General features: G+C 37.8%; 1 protein-coding gene and 1 long non-coding RNA gene across 4 annotated transcripts in view; one reads left to right on the top strand and one right to left on the bottom strand.

The window, feature by feature from the left end:
• Nucleotides 1–416: 416 nt before the first annotated feature.
• Nucleotides 417–3,359, bottom strand: LOC148655337 (uncharacterized). The gene is made up of 3 exons (XR_015941245.1): nt 3,266–3,359; nt 2,749–2,882; nt 417–2,563 (listed from the first exon to the last, which is right to left on the bottom strand). It is a non-coding gene; the product is annotated as an uncharacterized LOC148655337 (long non-coding RNA).
• Nucleotides 3,360–4,243: 884 nt separating this feature from the next.
• Nucleotides 4,244–17,698, top strand: part of rfx4 (regulatory factor X, 4) — a 36,318-nt gene continuing 22,863 nt past the window's right edge. The window contains exons 1-3 of one of the 3 annotated variants that reach the window (XM_088645868.1): nt 4,244–4,479; nt 8,370–8,456; nt 12,879–12,939. In XM_088645868.1, the coding sequence (XP_088501994.1) occupies nt 4,437–4,479; nt 8,370–8,456; nt 12,879–12,939 (191 nt within the window). In that variant the 5' untranslated portion in view covers nt 4,244–4,436. Of the gene's footprint in view, nt 4,480–7,367; nt 7,571–8,369; nt 8,457–12,878; nt 12,940–17,698 lie in introns of those variants that run through there. The other 2 variants (XM_088645867.1, XM_088645870.1) reach the window with 2 other exon arrangements.

Raw genomic sequence — 17,698 nt, 5'->3', positions numbered from 1 at the left:
CATCCCGGAGCACTTTTGTTTTACATCAAGCCACGTGCAAAAACAAATTCACTTAAAATTAATTACGAGAAGCTAAAAACCAAGTGTCCTGCTGGCTTTAAACATTGCCTTGAGTACCACTATAAGGAACTACATCTCCCAGCATTGGATTGCCAGCAAATGAGAAATTACAATCATCAAGACAGAAACTTATAGAGGCATTACCTATCTCCTCTGCATCCTGATCCAGGCAAGCATTGTATTCAACTACATTTTTTAAATGATATTATGCTAATTATAGAGTTAAAATCCACAAGCAAATGAAAGCTCAGCATCCAAATTCTTACCATTAGAGGACAGAGTGATAGAATTTGTGTAAAAATGTATCCTTGAAGTGTTAGAATCTAAGAATTTGTGTTTAGTATATTATGATTATCTTGTTTTATTTTAATTTGCTTAAGGGGTATACTCGACTGAATTTTAGTTGGAAAGTCTGTAAGGACAGACACCACCATGGCATTCTGGGCTGGGCTGGATGATAAATAATTTGTGTTTCAAAAGCATAGAGATAAAAGCCTATACGCCTGATGATATCACCGGTGGTATCGTTCTCACTGAACTGGAAGAGTTCCATGATAGAACCTTGGGGAACACCAAACTGAACTGCTTATAATAAGATAAGATAAGATAAGACTTTATTGATCCCGAAGGGAAATTGATATGTTACAGCAGTCCAGCCCAAGACAAGCAAAAAAAACAGACATCAGGACAGACGAAAAATTAGAATACGTACAGTAATACAAAATAAATATAAAATAAAATTAATAAAAAAAATACATAGGTGTGTGCAAAATATGATCATAGTCACTGTAAAAACAATAAAATATGTGCAAAATGTGCATAGGTATATACAGATTGAGTGTCCAAAAAAAGTACAATGGAGCAACATGCTGTCCATAGGCGAGCAAATGAAGGGCTAACAGTCCTAGCCTAGGGCAGCGTTATACACCCTGACAGCCGCCGGGAGGAAAGACCTGCGGAAACGTTCCCTTGAACACCATAGCTGGAGCAGTCTGTTGCTTAAAGTGCTCTGCTGCCCAGTAACAGTCCCATGAAGCGGATGAGAGGTGTTGTTCATGATGGCTGTGAGCTTGGTCAGCATTCTCCTCTCAGCCACCACCTCCAGGGGGTCAAAGCTCATCCCCAACACAGAGCCAGGCTTCTTGATAAGTTTATTTGCATCTTTTGTCATGATGCTGCTGCCCCAGCACACAACAGCATAGAAGATGGCCGCTGCCACCACTAATTCATAAAAAATGTGTAGCAGTGTTCCACACACACCAAAGGACCGGAGCCTCCTAAGAAAATAGAGTCGGCTCTGACCTTTCTTGTACAGGGCATCAGTGTTACCAGACCACTCCATCTTATCATCCAAGTGTACCCCTAAGTACTTGTAGGACTGCACCCCCTCTATGATCTTACCCTGGATGGAAACAGGGTTCAGCGGAGACTTATTCCTTCGAAGATAATGCAGCATCATCTTGTCTTTTTCACCCTTTATCTTGAAGGAAGTAAACCTGTATAAAACCTTCCGACAAGATCTCGTTCTACCATAAAGGAAGTGGACATCAAAGCATAACCTGCTGATCGGAGGAGTTCATTACAGTCTCATAGCACAACTCAGTGTTCCGACTGGAAAGAACCAAAACCAGTATTTCCCTAGCTGATCAGAAAGATGGTTGGCTACAACTTTTCCAGTTATCATAACAAGAAAGAGAAGGAGACAATGATCTTTTTATACCAAATAATTGTTTGGTAAAGAAAAAGTAATTGTTATTATTATCATGCCAGAGATGAGGCACTGCCTATGCTCATTCATTTAACAGTATTAAGTAGATGATGAGGATGAAAGGACATCCACTGAGGGGCAACAGTGGGCTTTGGCATGTGTGTTTCAAACGTGATCCTGGAATGGTCAGTGTAATGTAGGTTAAATAAAGTTGTATTTGTAAAGGGCAGTCCTAAAGTAATTACTGAACCTAACATAAGACCTTTCCATGCTTCAGACCAGTTAATGAATATGCAGCATTAAGTGAATGCAACAAAGTGGCAATGTTCTCAGCCAGGGTGGTAGTGCTGATGTGCATACTGTATGATTGTTAAAATACTCCAGCACCAGAATCATTGCTGAACTCAAAGGCATGTCCTACACTGCTAAAATTACTGAATCCTTTTAAGATTACACAGGGATCTGTCGCAAATATTCACAATCCTCAAAGCACTATTCATTGAACCTCTTCCACAGCCATGTTGTGATACATTGCGATACCTTGTCTTCTCCTTCTTCCGAGAAAGCCACACTGCCGCCATCTGTGAGGACGTGGGGAAGAATCTCCTTTAACACAGTTTTGTCTTCGGTGCAGACGAAGTCCTTTAGCCAGTCCAGAAGTGTTGATGTTTAAGGCAGGACCATGACATCGCAGTGCTGGGATATCAATGGCATGGTATCAAGTAAACAACTTGAATCCAACAGGACATCTGTGGGACCAGCTTCCTAATGCCATCACCAGGAGACTGGCTGCAGCTGCACAGGAAGAGTGCAAAACATCCCACAATTATATTTATCAAAGCAGCCGGCATTGTATTTTTAATGTATTCATTTTGTCTTGCATCATAGTGCAAACGTACAATATCATGTACTACCTATGTTTAAAATATTAGGTTAAATTCATTTAGCCTCAGGCTTGTCTCTTTTGTGCAGTAGTTTACCTTATTGTCACAGACCACTTAATGAAAGGGTAAAGGAAGGAATGCATCCAGTTGACGTGCTCTACTGTGCTCATCTGAGCTGCTGATATAAGTCTTCCACTCCGTTGAATCTGCATGATGTGCTCCTACCATGTCTGAAACATGAACATTTTCTGTCATCATTCCAAGGAACTTGTTACTCAGCTTCTTTTAGTACTTAAATCCAACTAGTTCCTCTTTGTAAACCCCAGCTTAGGTATCCTAATATATTTCTTCTGTCCTCTACAATACGTTTTCATCAAATGTACTGTATTTTCTCTCACTGATACAATTTTAAGTGTTCCAGTTTCCCCTATTTAATTTATAAAAACACTTTTCAACTTCATTACAGATAAGACATATAGAAGAGCTTTAACTCATTGTCACTTGAGAAAAGAAAACGTTATTTCCTCAACCACTTTGGAGTTACCTCCTCATGAAAATCAAATGGTATCAAGAAATAATTACTGGAAGAATTACTTCAAATGATCTCCCTTACTTTTGACCCTGTCACCATACTCCTATCATCGCTGGGTGTACAAATATGAACTCAGCCTGCCATGTGCTGTCAGCAGATCCAGTTTTGCTGTGTCTCCTGCAAGAGAAAGTTCTGCTGCTGTCCATGGTCAAAGCAATTCAGCTGTAATCCCCCTTTCTCCTTCTCTCCTGGAGCTCCATTCATATTCTAATCACAGCTTTTCCTTCCCCAAAAAACAGCCACTTTATCACAGCCTTCACAGCCACAAGCTTTGCACTTTTGCCTCCCTTTTGTAGCACGAACAGTTTTTTCAGGCAGACTACAATAAAGTTCCTATGAAAAAAAGTCTACTCTTGCCTTCTGTGATTAACCAATGGAAAATGATCACCAGAATTTCTGATTTCTGGAGTTATACTTGTTTCATTTATTTAAAGACCATTACAGACAGTCAGACATTTAAAAAACAGTAACTATCATGGGAGCACTTGTGTAATTTTTTTCAAAGGAGTTTACGAGGAAAATACAGCCCCTACTTTCGGGCAATACCTAGTAACGTCTGAACTATAGTGTTTGTTGGATAAAATCTGCCGCTATATAACACTACGAAACCCCTCAATCAAATTCTGTGTGTGGGAGTTTTACCGGGGAATAAATACTACCAAACATGAGTTTCTGGAACAATCAAAGTCAAACCAGCTCTTAAGCCAGAAAATGAGACCAACTCCAGAACTGTTGTGGTTGATTTTCATTAGGGCCCTATAATGAGTAAAGGAAGAGGTGTTGGTTTCTTGGGCTTTAAATAAGCAATGGTAGGAAAAAAAAACGTATTAAATGCTATAATGGAAGACGGGGAGGCCAAAGTGCTAGGATTGCGTAGATCTAAGCCCCTCTTTTTCTGGGGAGGGAGCTTTTCTTATTCAAAACAGCATCACAATGGGCTTCACAGTGAGTCTTGCCACATCCCCATCTGACTAGCAGCCATTCATCAGACTGCCTGGCCTATCAATGACATTTCTCCCATCAGGACTCCTATAAAATGATGCTTTTTCCCATGAAACATCGGCAAACATTTTGACGGGTCTAGCTTTTCCTCTGCTGGATTACTGGAGTCCCCCAGTCTCTCAGATTTGTACATCACTGTAGAAAACAAAGACTTTTTTTGGGGAACTTGTATACTGTTGATGGGAAGAGCATGCATTGTGGGTTATTGGAGGAGCCTGACATGGAATCCACAGGTTTGTAAAGCATTACTGCGTTACATTTAAAGGATACTTGTGGTGGCTGTTAGAACAGCAAGCGGGATTTCTGTAGTCTTCAAGCTTCCACTGTTGAAGCTATACAATGTTTTTGCTCTGCTGTGCCTGTGTGCTTGATGCTTTTCCTCAGATATGTGAGAGAGCAGCTATTAGCTGTGGCAGGAAAGTTTCATACTAGGGGCAATTTCTAGGAGCAAACTAGGAGCACGTAATATTCGTTCTATGCCATGCAAAAAATAAAAATAAATAAACGTGACTGAACTGGAAAAGTAGAATTTATTTGAACAAGGGTGTTAAGTAATTGGAATTGCTGTTTAGAAACTGGATGAAACCAGACATTGGTAGGCATTAGTTTTGCAGCTTCATAACTAGATGTAAAATTAAATACCTAAATACAATATAAGCAGATAAATGTTAGGTTTTGTGTACCCTAGCCATTCATCTCAATTTTGCATCTCAAGTCCGTGTGTGTGCTCTGCGCTCTTATTTGCAGAGCACCTGCCCCTGAAAAACTTACGCTGTTCCCAAACCTAGGAATGCGAAATCACACCAGAAGGTTTTAAAGGTAAAAGTTACAATATAGGTGTTTTCCGGGTTTTAAATAAATTAAGCGCGTAGCAGCTGAACAGCAACTAAATTTTCTTCACGGGTTTTAAGCCAACATCCGTTTGTCGGCCCTAAAACATTTACCTCGAAATCATTTGTGTGCGGTGTTCTTTTCAGATTGGTGAAACAGTAGCATAAAACAATTAAAACTAGGGCCTCTGGTAAATCACTTAATAATCTATATTTTTTTTAATGTAAACATTCATAAAAATTTAATGTCTTTGCTTGAGAAGCCTGTACTTTTAAAGGATCTGTTAGATTGTGAATATTTAATGAAAGAAAAAAAAACTTTAATATTTACAGTTATTATCAATAATATTGATAATATTTCTAGCAATATTATACCCTACTACTTGATACTAACACTTTGAGCACGTTATTACATACATCGCAGTTATAGTTCTGTTAATTGTCTTGTTAGCGCACGGCTACATTTTTGTGCTTTTTAATAATCTTATTTGGTATCGTTATATTCCAGCTCGAGACATATTCTGGCCAATTATTAATTAGGTTATTCTATAGTGGCAGCATGAACCATGAGTTGTAAAATAAATTCCCGTTTCACTTTGCAAATTTAATTGAATACAATTTAGATGCTCTAAATCAGCTCTTCGCTCTTAAATTATTTGGATCAAACACATTTTTTTAAATTTTATTAAACATGCGACAGTTTTACTTTTCCAGAGATTTGTACAATTCGAAACATATTTTATTAGGAATAACAATAATAATCACTCTGGACTTACAAAAGTTTTCTGCGAAAGGACTTGTTTGAGTGGATTAGCGGATATTCCTTACCGATATTATACATCGTCCATACAAATGTAAAATAATTTTTCTAATGGAGTTTTATTTTTCTTGTGTTTTTGTTCATGTCCTAGCAGCCTATGTATTTTAATTAAGTCGACGTAATGTAAAATAATTCGAAGTAAATTGTTCTAAACCTGATTTATTTCTTAATTTTGAGAACCGAAGCGGACACATAAGTTAAATCATACTCTTAGTTTTCGATTAAAATGTCATTTTCTTTTACTTTTAACCTTTAAAGATTGTTTAAAAAGCAAACACCACATTGAAAAAACGTTCTCATTTGTTACGTTGCTGTTAAAAAAGATAACTTAAAACTATTTGAAACAGTATATGAAAAGTACCTTAAATAATACAATGCAATATGTTTTAAAAATGTTAAAATTGCACTGATTTCCTCATGGCTATAAATGCATTCTATCAAGTTGCTAGACATACTTTCTATATTGTCTATATTACTTCAAATTATCCGTCGATTAAACAGGATTTGCAAATCCGGTGCCATTTTTTTTATGAAAGTAGAAATTCATATATATATATATTTCATTTACAGATGCAGATCACCGCAAAGAAAAAAGTTTATGCTATAAATACGGGAGAAATTACATGTACAAATGTCGATACAAAGTTAACCAGTTAACTCACGAACCGATGGAATACACCTGTTGATACTCAGTTTATAAAGTCAGCCGCTTAATGTAGTCCATAGCGTACATCACCTAGAAATGACTTATTAGTATATTTATTAGTATAATAATATAGTATTATTAGTATATTATTAGTAGCAGAGTTAAGAGTATAGTAGTAGTAATATCAGAGTGGCAGCAGAGTACAAATAACGAGCAACGTTTAATCTGGTCGCAGTAATATTTCATAAAGGACCTGAGTCTCAAGCAACCTGAACTCTACTCAGCTATTCACCAATTACATTTGAGATTATTTAAAAATTTCGCGAAATTCGCGATAAATGATACGGTACGTTCTTGCATCCATGGTTTATAGACTCATTTAAAAAAATACCTGTCCAGTGGCATGGCGCAATCAGAGAGCAACTACCATGAAATAATTTCGGCTATTCAACAGTTGTCAAAAACACATTATAGTTGTAATTATCTCTACTTACGAGGGAAGAGCCTATAGAGGTACTGTACTGTATTATACCATGGTTTTTAAAAAGTAACCATTAAAAATGATACAGATAACAAGTAGTGTTATTCTTCCCTCGTTTTTCGTCAGTCACTCCCTGAGGCTGGGCTATACAGTACATTAATGACCACAAAGGCTTTCCCAATCAAGTGCAAACTTTGCCATGAAGACAGTGAAACATGCCCCAAAACTTTGCCTTGGAACTTTCACCCCTTGTGATGTAACTGAAACAGGTTGTCATGCCAACTGCCATTCCCGGCAACTGCTGCTATAGTGACCGTTGTTACGGCCCGTGCGGGAAACACGGATCTACAAGAATAAGCAAAATATTATGAGTTGGTGATTCTGCCCCAGAAAGGACACCAGTTGTGCCATTTCGTAATAGAAATTAGAAGCCAACAAAAGGCGGCTGGGTCGCGGGGCTGGTCGAGCAATGAGAAAGAGCTCGATTCAGCATGTGTGCGCGCTTGTAAGTCTCCGGAAGAACAATAGAGGATTCCTGCAGTTTTAGGTGAAAACATTTTAAATAGAAACCCGGTTGAACAAAAGACCGTACCGTCAATTGTTCTTTAACTACCCCGTCGCAAAATCACCCCCCTTCTGGGGTGTGTGTGTGTGTCTATGGGGTTGACGAGTTAAGCCCCTCATGACGAAATGGAGGGGGCAGACTCAATGTATTTATTTTTTCTATTACTATGTGACATAGTATCACAAGTTACTCATGTGAATATTCCAGTACTGTATAGGGAGTGACAACTGTGCTTGTTCTGCTAATTATTATTATTATTATTATTATTATTATTATTATTATTATTATTATTATTATTATTGCTAGGTCATTGCAATGAAACAGCACTGACACAGCAGGGCCTCAACAGTAAAAAAAAAAACAAACATTGAGAACTGTTAGCACAACAAGCTCTTAAAATAAAAACAAAATTGAGAATATGGCAAGAGTTTCTGTCAAAGAAGATTGTACCAACCAAATGCCTTTTGATTAATTCAGGAATAAAAAAAAGAAGTACAACTCATTATTACATGGTAGAGTAATGAAACTGTGCTGGAAAGGGAAAAAAAACAACCTTTGCTACAATGTGACTTGTGACTGTTGATAATACAGAGAGTTGTGAAAATCCGGAGAGCCAGTAAACAAGGCGAGAACTAACAGCCAAGCACTTTTCTGTCTTGAATACCCTCAGTGCCTATCTGTCCACACAGTACACACTGATATACAATAGAAAAGTGCCCTTTAGACTTCTTATTCCATAGCAGGCTGGTCTTGTCCTGACACCTGTTTGATATTTTTCCAGAAAGCTGGATTGAAAGATGTCTCAGCGAAAGTGAAACCAAGCGATACTCCAGTCATACGTCTCTGGGGAATATGTCGAACGACGAAAGTAAGGACGACTTCCATCTCTGTTTGGGGTTACAGCGGGAAATGTTTGCAGGGTGAAATCTGTTTGGTTGGTGGAATGATCCTGAAGTTCACATAGGAGGCAAACTCAGTTCGTCCACCTCCGAACTGCAGCACCCCCCTGGGTGACGAATGGCAGTGATTGTGTGCAGGTCAGGTGGAGGAGTGAGAAATATAGGGGACCCAGTGGCATTTATCCAGGACACTGTGATGAACATCTCTACTCTGACAAACAGAGCCATGTGATCTTTAAATCACAGAGACCAGGAAAACCTTGGTTTAATGTCCATCAAAAGTCTGGACCTCCTGTGCATCAGTGTCCCCTGGCCAAGATACTGGCTAATTGGATTCGAAAGTGCAGGGGGGAGGGGGCGCCACCTACTGGTCCACCAACACCTCTTACAGAAACAACCTGGTTTTCAGTGGACGTCTCCTATTCCATTAGTGACCAGACCCAATAATACTAATCCTCTAAGATCTAACAAAATTGGATTACAAATGTTAAAGCCACCAAGATCTACACCATATAAGCAAACGTATTCCATGTGACTGATTATATGGTACTATATGGTACTTAGAAGTAGTTCAGGTGTGTAGCTGCGTCAGCATGCGTAGGCTGCAAAGGAACAAGTAATAGGTTTATTCCATGCTGAGAAAAGAAGAAAGAAAACCCAACGTTTTGGCCGTGTGAGCTCACACATGAAGGAGGCGAAACGTTGAGTTTTCTTTCTTCTCTTTTCAGCACGGAATAAACCTATGACTTGTTCCTATATGGTACTTACAGTATGTTAGTATTACACTAAAGCTCTATTTGAGTCTAGTATTAAAGATAATTATATTCTGAACTGAATCATGTTTTAGTTTAAAAAAAACATATTTTTGCATTTTTTCGTTAATGTTTTTTTGACGCCATGTAAACAAGATGTTTGTGTTGTATAACTCACATTAAGAAAGCACTTCAGACCACCACTCTTCCAGTGGTAATGCTCTGATTTTTGTATTCTATGTGCTGTATATATTTATGCTTTTCAGAATCTGGCAAAAACAAAATTCCAAGGAGGTTCAACTGCAGTGTCTGAATACATTGTATGCACTTTTCTCTGAAAAAAAAAATGTTTTTACTTATTGAAATATTTTGCTGTAGAAAATATTTGAAAATGAGAAAAAAAAACAATGAGACATCAGGGAGTACTTCTAGAACTTTAAAGAGAATTTTCATTGATCTTATATTTCAATTGTATTTCAGTCTTATCAATGCCAGTTCTAGCCCTGTTTTTCTTATTAATTAGAATGACCACTGATAGGTAGATTCTAGACTTGTAACTGGATTGTTGTGGGTTCAAACTGTACACGTGGGACATTGCTCCTGTTTTCTTGGGAAAGGTACTTCACCTGAACATTTCGGTAAAATACCTGGCTGTATAAATGGGTCCAAATATAAACTGCTGTGTGTTAAAATGTCAGTAAATGAATTAGTAATATTTAAGAACTAAATCTCACATTTTCTGAAAAGAGCCCAGACTTTGCACCTGAACCACCTGACTGGGAAGCCTGTTGTAGAAGCCCACACCTCTTTGCACAAATGACTGTTTCCTATTCTGCACTCAAAATCAATTCCCATTTATTTTCCGGACTTAAATGGTTAATGAACAGAGTTCTGGGAAGCACGTAACGTCTCTTAATTAAGCAACATTGATCCATGATCATCTGGAATGAAAATCGCTGTGGCTCTGCAGGATCAGAGCTGCTGAACCCAGGTCTAAAATATCAAGCTCAACCATACAGTGTCTCCTGTTCAGATGACACATCAGCAATACTTCAGCAGAGAAGGTGGAAGAAATATTCCTGGTAAATTTCTTCTTAAAATGAGGCCCACTTTATTAAAATAAAATATAAGAGCAGAGATGGGAATGAGCTTCACATAATATTATTATTATTCATTGTTTTTTAATTATTTATCATCATGATCTTTACATGATTACCCTGTGACTACCCGCACAAAAGGCAGAAAAAAAACTCTGGATATACAGTATGGATATAAAACTGCACTTTTAACCCTTAGGTTACTCATTTATTTGTAGAACCAATCAATATAATTTGTTTAGAATATTTCTGATAAATGACAGAAAACCGTGAGTGTGAGTTTACCCAGAGATCACGTTGTCTGTGCTTGAACAAAAAATATGATTTTCTGAATTGTTAGCATAGTATAAGAAAATAAGCTTGCTAAATGAAAGGACTGACAGATTTTAGAGAAGGTGGTTTTTGTCATCTGTATGAAGGACGTTTACAGTACGTACACTAGTTGATTGAGTAAAAAGTGGGCAGGAGCAGAAGAGGTTGGTGGGACTCTAGGATTGCACTCTGTTGCCTTCCTACTTAGAGCTTGTGTTGCACAGGCACCCCCAGTCACTGTGGTCCTGTGTGGAGACAGCTGTGCCCCACACATGAGCCAAACTGATGGTCATGGGCAGTGCATCGTCTTGCCCGTGCATCATCTGTCTTTAACTGAGAACTAATTGAAATTCCAGGGGCCACTACAGCTACATTCCAGCAGTTTGGTAGAGCTCGTTAGAGAGCCCACAGGCAGACAGCCTGGAGTTTCTGTGCTCATAGGACATGTTCTATGACAAGTCTGGCTAGCTCACATTTGACTGGATTTGCTTTCAAAAGTCTGAAGATGATGATGTTGTTGCAGTGCATACAAAACTGCAAGAAAACATTTCCAGGACTTAAGAGGACAAGTCTTTTGCCAATTGATCTTAGCCTTCTGTCCCTCCTGGATTTTTTTAAAAAATAATCTTTTATTTTAACAGATATGTCAACTGATTTACAATGACAACCTTGAGACTAACCATTCATGTAACAGGGCATTTAATGGCAGAATTTGTGTGAAATACATTGCTCAATCACACAACAGCAGCAGCATCCAACTTAGGGTTTGTGAAATGTAGTTGTTCATTATTTTAAATGAATAAATATTTTATACCCATATGACTGCAGTAGAGAGCTTTGTTCATATATTTATTGCATATTTTATTTGATTTGCTTTTTATCCAAGACAACTTATACAGATAGGTATTTTTTGGAGGAGAACCTATTTCTCAAGGGTACAAAAGCAGTGTCACACAAGGTACTGAACCATCTATGAATTGGCTTCATTACTCTGCTCTCCTCCCCACTGATACCTGATGTGTGGTGAGCGTTCTGGCGCACTATGGCTGCCGTCGCATCATCCAGGTGGGGCTGCACATTGGTGGTGGTGGAGGGGAGTCCCCATTACCTGTAAAGCACTTTGAGTGGAGTGTCCAGAAAAGTGCTATATAAGTGTAAGCAATTATTATTATAATTATTACTGTATATGAACCCACAACCTCCCAGGTATAACCACTTAACCACTGCTCCAGACTGCAGCCTTGAATAGCAAGTTCCTTTTCACAGCAAAGTACCATGCTGTAAGTGATATATTCAGTGCCCCCTTAAACTGCACTTAGCATATTGTCACTTAGTCTACACCAGTTCTGCTGTTCTCTTTTTGTTTGATCTATTTCTATGCACAGTATATTCCACAATTGTGATACCAAAGATCAACGAATCTTTTTGCACAAAAATATTGGAAGTTACATGGAGGTGCATTTAAAATTTGATTGTGCGAATCTGAAACATATTGTTTAAGCTGTTGGCCTGACTTTTAAGAAACCGTGGGAGAGGATCTTCAGATCAATTACTGTAGCTACTAACTACCTGGGGTGGGTGGAGGACTCTCGTTCCCAAAAATTCTTATGTTCTTAAATGATTTGAAAGCAAACATGCTGCAGTCCTTATTCTGATACACAGTAAGGGGCTACTTACCTGTTTCAAAGATGAATGTGGTATTTCTGGGGATGAACTTCACTGCTGGAGCGTACCAAAACACAAGATATGTCTTTATTGCTGAAGTGTTTTGATCCAGTGGTGCAGCTTGTTTGCACTTGTTGACATGTCCAGTACATTTTAAGTGATGTTGCATACTTTTTAAGCAAGTGAAAGCCTGGTACTTTACTGAGAGGCATTAAAAACACACCAAATACTTTTTTTCCAATACCAAATTCTGGCATTTTAAATGTTTTTGAGTACATAACTGAGCCACATTTTAGTTAGCAGATATTATGGTGTGGTGTGTGTTGCTTAATTTGAATGTGCTATGTTATATTACTGTGACTGTGTTGGTTAGTCTTGTTGTTCTCAACTGCATGCACACAGAACAAGACAACTGAATGGTTTAAAAATCAATATACTGCTCATGTCAGATGCAGCACACATCTGCAATTGTTATTATTATCTTCAGCACAAGTAGTAATAAACTGTTTATAGATGGTTATTATCAGCATTATAATGTGTAAATAACACATCTTTCCTGAAACAGATGAGGAAAAAGAAAACAACAGAGCTTCCAAACCACACTCAACCCCAGCTACTTTACAATGGTGAGTACACACATTCTCTTCCTTGAATTTGGGTTGAACTACCACACGGAGAAATGCATGGTCATTCTAAATCACATTACAATGACAAACTATTGCTTACTCTATACTGGATGGCTTGTGTGTTTAAAAGTCTCAAATGCAGTAGCATATTTGCTGTTGTAACTCAAGAGTAGCGTGGTGGCTGGTTGTTTAATCTGGGAACTTATTTAATAAGAGAAACCGGATGCTTAGTTTAAAAATATTCAGGCTCTGTAATTAAACATATTTTTTTTCAGTCCAGTCCAGTTCACACACGATACAGTAACAGAGAAAATGACATGAGGATGGTTGCTAGAATATTTTTTCTGCTAGTAAAATAGCATATGTGTGAAGGCCAAATGAAGATTAAAACTGGGCAGAAAAAATGAACTACATACTATGCCTTGTGTATGCAGCCAGACTGACATACCAATTAGGAGTCCTGTTTCACCGGCCTTAATAAATGTATCTAAAAGAGCTTGTGACACTGCTAAGAGCTGACTGTCTTTCTTTGCAAGCCCATAAAGACCCTACCCTGCCTTTTTACGAAGGCAAATTCCATCCGTGTCAATGGTGTTCTAATAACTGGGAAATTAGGTGACGTGAACCAGTGGTAACATTGCAGTGCCTCTTCTCAACAAAGGATCAAAAGGCCACCTGTTGCCAATTAGGATTTTATATGAAAGAAAACGCCAACAGGACACAAAAGTTGGTGTTGTGCACTCTCCTTCTTTCAATTGAAAAAGGTTTAGTTCCCAAGCATTTTATTAAGACAGGAAAACCTGGATGTGCCTGGGCGCTGTATGAAGATGATTCATACATACAACTAAACACCAGGTCAAGAACGTACTGTAGGATTTATATTAAGAATTTTTAATAATCAATAAATTATAAAAAAGCATATTGAGAATACTTTAAAATATTCTTTTAAACAAAATTAACTTTTGTTAAGAACACAATATAACAACAAAATCACATTCCAAAAAATAGCAAATAAGAGGGAAAAAATTATCACAAAATGTTTCTGAGCTAGAATGAAGAAGTCTCTTCATATAATCATAAATGAATATATTTCACATGCTATATTGACACAATAGTTTGATAAGTGTGAAGGAAAGTAAGAATGAGAATTCTTGTAGTTGTGTCTATATATATATGTGTCTATATACATACCAGTGAAAACTGGTGTTTTTCACAGGCCAGTGTTGAAATATAGTTTATTACCGGCATTAGTGGTAAAATCAAAACACAAACCTGTAATGATTTGGGTTATTTTATCCAAGTCTGTGTTTAAAGATCACCTTTTGTGTTAAAGGGCAATAACATAACAACAGTGATTATTTCTAAAGGCTTTAAGAGCTTATTCAATTAAAGTAATAATACTGTATGCAGCGAGGGAGCCAAAATGTTGTTCCATATCACAATGAATTGCCTCTCCACACACACACAATTCCCCATTTCAGTTAGAAGTTTTTTAAAGGCAGTCTGCATCAGTTGTACTGTATTTTCCTTGCAACAAATACCACAATGTAAACTATGTTATGAATGTAAAAAATTATATAGAAACATTTAATAATATTTAACATTCAAAATGCACTTTGGGATTACCAGTCTTTATTGGAGTTAGGTACTGTTCTTTCTCAAATTAACAGCTGTAGAGTATTGGTGGTGTACTGTGGTAAACCATTTTCAAGAGGTGAATTTTTACTTATATATATATAAAATGAAGATGATCATATTTAAATGTGATTACATTTAAGGGGAGCATTTTTCTTAAACTAAATATTAAACTGAACCTTCAGAATGATGACAATAAATTTCATAAGTGAGCTTTAATCCTGACAGTAAAAATGCAGAGAGAACAGAGTTTTTGCGTTGTTTTATGACAAGCTTGTGAAAAAGGACTGCATAATCAATGGACCATAATCAAATCTGCATCAAAGATCATATCTTTGCTGTGGGCTTTTCAACAGAGTACAGTGGCAAAGAAGCATTCAGAACAAGAGTAATTGTAGAAGATCCCACAGATTGTCATTATGTCCTGATTGATGGGTAATGTGAAAATCCATTTGCTAAATAGCAAGGGTCAAACAGAATCAAGGCGTATCACCCTGGAACTATTGTTAATCCCTCTCTATAGCTGACAATGGTGTTTTGCATTGTGCAAAGGTTAAGAAAAGAGCACTCGTTTGAGCCGTGCTATTTTATGTTTAAATCGCTAGAGCTTGAGCGTGTTTTCAGGTTATTTTGTTTTCTGCTTGTATGTAAGATGTTAATCTTTCTTATTTTTCTGCTTACTCCTGCAATCAGTATTCCATAGTAAGTTAATAGTTTATTAAAAACGAAACTTTCTAAATGTTCAAAACCAAAGAAATAAATTAAAGCTGTACAGTTTTGTTTTACGAATTGGGCACTTAAATTCATTCACTCAGACAGGTTACTAAGGTTTGTGTGACACGGATTTGATTTCCCACACACATCCTGGTAGTTACTGTAAAAAGCCTTTCCAGAAGCTGTTTTCATTGGAATAAGGATTAAGCATTGCACATCGTAGTCTACACCAAAGCACCAATAAGTATCCATTCTGAGAAAATCAAAATAACAAGATCAATACAGATGGCCTTTAGTACCAGGTCTTAAAGGGTGTTGAGAAATTACTTTCAAAAACATTTTGTCAGTCAAGTCAAACTGGCCTATTAAAATATTTTTATGAGTACAGTACATGAATTCTAAAATTCAACACAAGCCAGTGCAATCTGGTTGAGCTCAGCTGCACTGATCTTCAGTGAACGAGTTTCCGACACCAACTTTCTTGTATTTGAATGTCAAAATATAGAACACATGATTCTTTTTTTCCATATTTCAGTCCCAGTTTCAGAAAAGCTCATTCTTATTCAATGCAACTCACCATTAGATTCCCACAAGCTGAAAACACATTCTGCATTCTCAAAGGCTGGGTGGCAGCAGGCAAAAGGAAAACAATATTGCCTGGTTCACACACAACAGTTCTTGGTAAGAATTGACTAATTAGAGGAACTTTAAGGCAAGTCTTCTGAAACTTTTGACATACAAAGGCCCTCCTGATTTGAATAACATGTCTTCCTTAAAGAAATCTAAAAATGCTATACTGTAATTGTAGTAGCATTGCACAGAAGCTCAAGCTTAGCCAAAATGTTTAGCAAGACAATGATCCAATACATGCATGCAAACAGGCAAAGCTGTGCCTAACTACAAAACACAAATGTGCTTGATGGGCCATCTCAATTGCCAGACCTCAGTCTAAACATTTTTGAAAGAACTTAGGATTTCAGTCCGAAAGTATAAACCAAGGGATATGAAAGGGGACAATTCTACCTGGAGAAATGGTCAAAAATCCTTCTCTAAGGATCCTTAAAGGACATTACAGGAGGTGTCTTAAGAACATAAAAACAATTACAAACAAGAGGAGGCCATTTGGTAGTGTTTTGCTTTCTAGGATTAAATTATGACAAATATCACTACACTTTCTGCAGTGCTATTAGGATGACAGTATAACATTTTAGATTTCTGTAAGCTCAACACATTATCTCACACAAGTGTCTTTTATTTACGTGGCATATGTGTTCATATTTACTCTGAAGTATGAATAAATCTAGAAAGCACTATACTCTGAACTGTCTGATGGATAGATCAAGTTCTGTTTTTTATATAAAAACCTTATTAAAAGTGTTTCTTTTGGGCCAGTTATTCACAATGTATCTAGCAGGTGAAAGGCAAGAATACAGTACATGATTCTTAAGGCTGCTGTGTCATCTATGGCAAACAAGGCTTAAATATCTGTACACAAATGAAAATTAATAATTTAATGCACAGCTGTATCCCTCTGAATGCCAACTAATGGCTTAGCATAGCCTGCTATGAGCATGTAGGCACAAGGCACAATATTATTATTATTATTATTAATAATAACAACAACAACAATAATAATAATAACAATAATAATAATAATAATAATAATAATAATAGTTCCTTACACTTATATAGCTGGACACTACACTCAAAGGACACTACACTCGCTTTACAGGTAATGGGGACTCCTCTCCTCCTACAGCATTGTGTAGCCCCATGGCAGCCAGAGTGCGCCAGTCTGCTCCCCACACACCAGCTCTCAGTGGGGAGGAGAACAGAGTGATGAAGCCGGTTCAGAGATGGGGATTTTTAGGAGACCATGAGTGGTAAAGGCCAGGGGGAAATTTGGCCAGGACAGGGGGGTAACACCCCTCCTCTTATCGAGAAACGCCCTGGGATTTTTAATGACCACAGAGAGTCACTAAGTAAGATAATGATGTACCTCAGGGAGAGGTTCTTTTAATAGTGTGATGAGTGCACCTCTCGCTGTCACTGCTGGGATTTGACCCCAGCTGCTTGCACAGTCCCCTGGACAGAGATGAACTGGGCCGTGCCAGAAGACCACTCCTCTGCTGTGGTCGAGTTCTACGCTGCCCAGATTTCAGACGGGAGTGAGGTCCCACCAGCAGCTTGCTCAGAGCACCGAGCGCTGTGGCATTAGCATAGAACTGGCAGAAGTGTTCTGAGAAGGTGAAAAGGCCAAGATTAATAAATCTCCAGTGCTCGACGGTGTCCTACCAGTTGTACTTAAGAAAACAAAGGGTGTTATTCGTAAGCCACTGACGCAACTCCTTCAGCAGCTGCTTAAACCTGGAGAATTGCCGATGTAACACATATCCACAAAAAGGTGAAA

The sequence above is a fragment of the Lepisosteus platostomus genome, chromosome 9 (assembly GCF_059453375.1).
Source record: "Lepisosteus platostomus isolate fLepPlt1 chromosome 9, fLepPlt1.hap1, whole genome shotgun sequence".
NCBI lineage: Eukaryota > Metazoa > Chordata > Actinopteri > Semionotiformes > Lepisosteidae > Lepisosteus > Lepisosteus platostomus.
The sequence above is the reverse complement of the archived record's forward strand: the minus strand, read 5'-3'. Positions and strand labels throughout refer to the sequence as shown.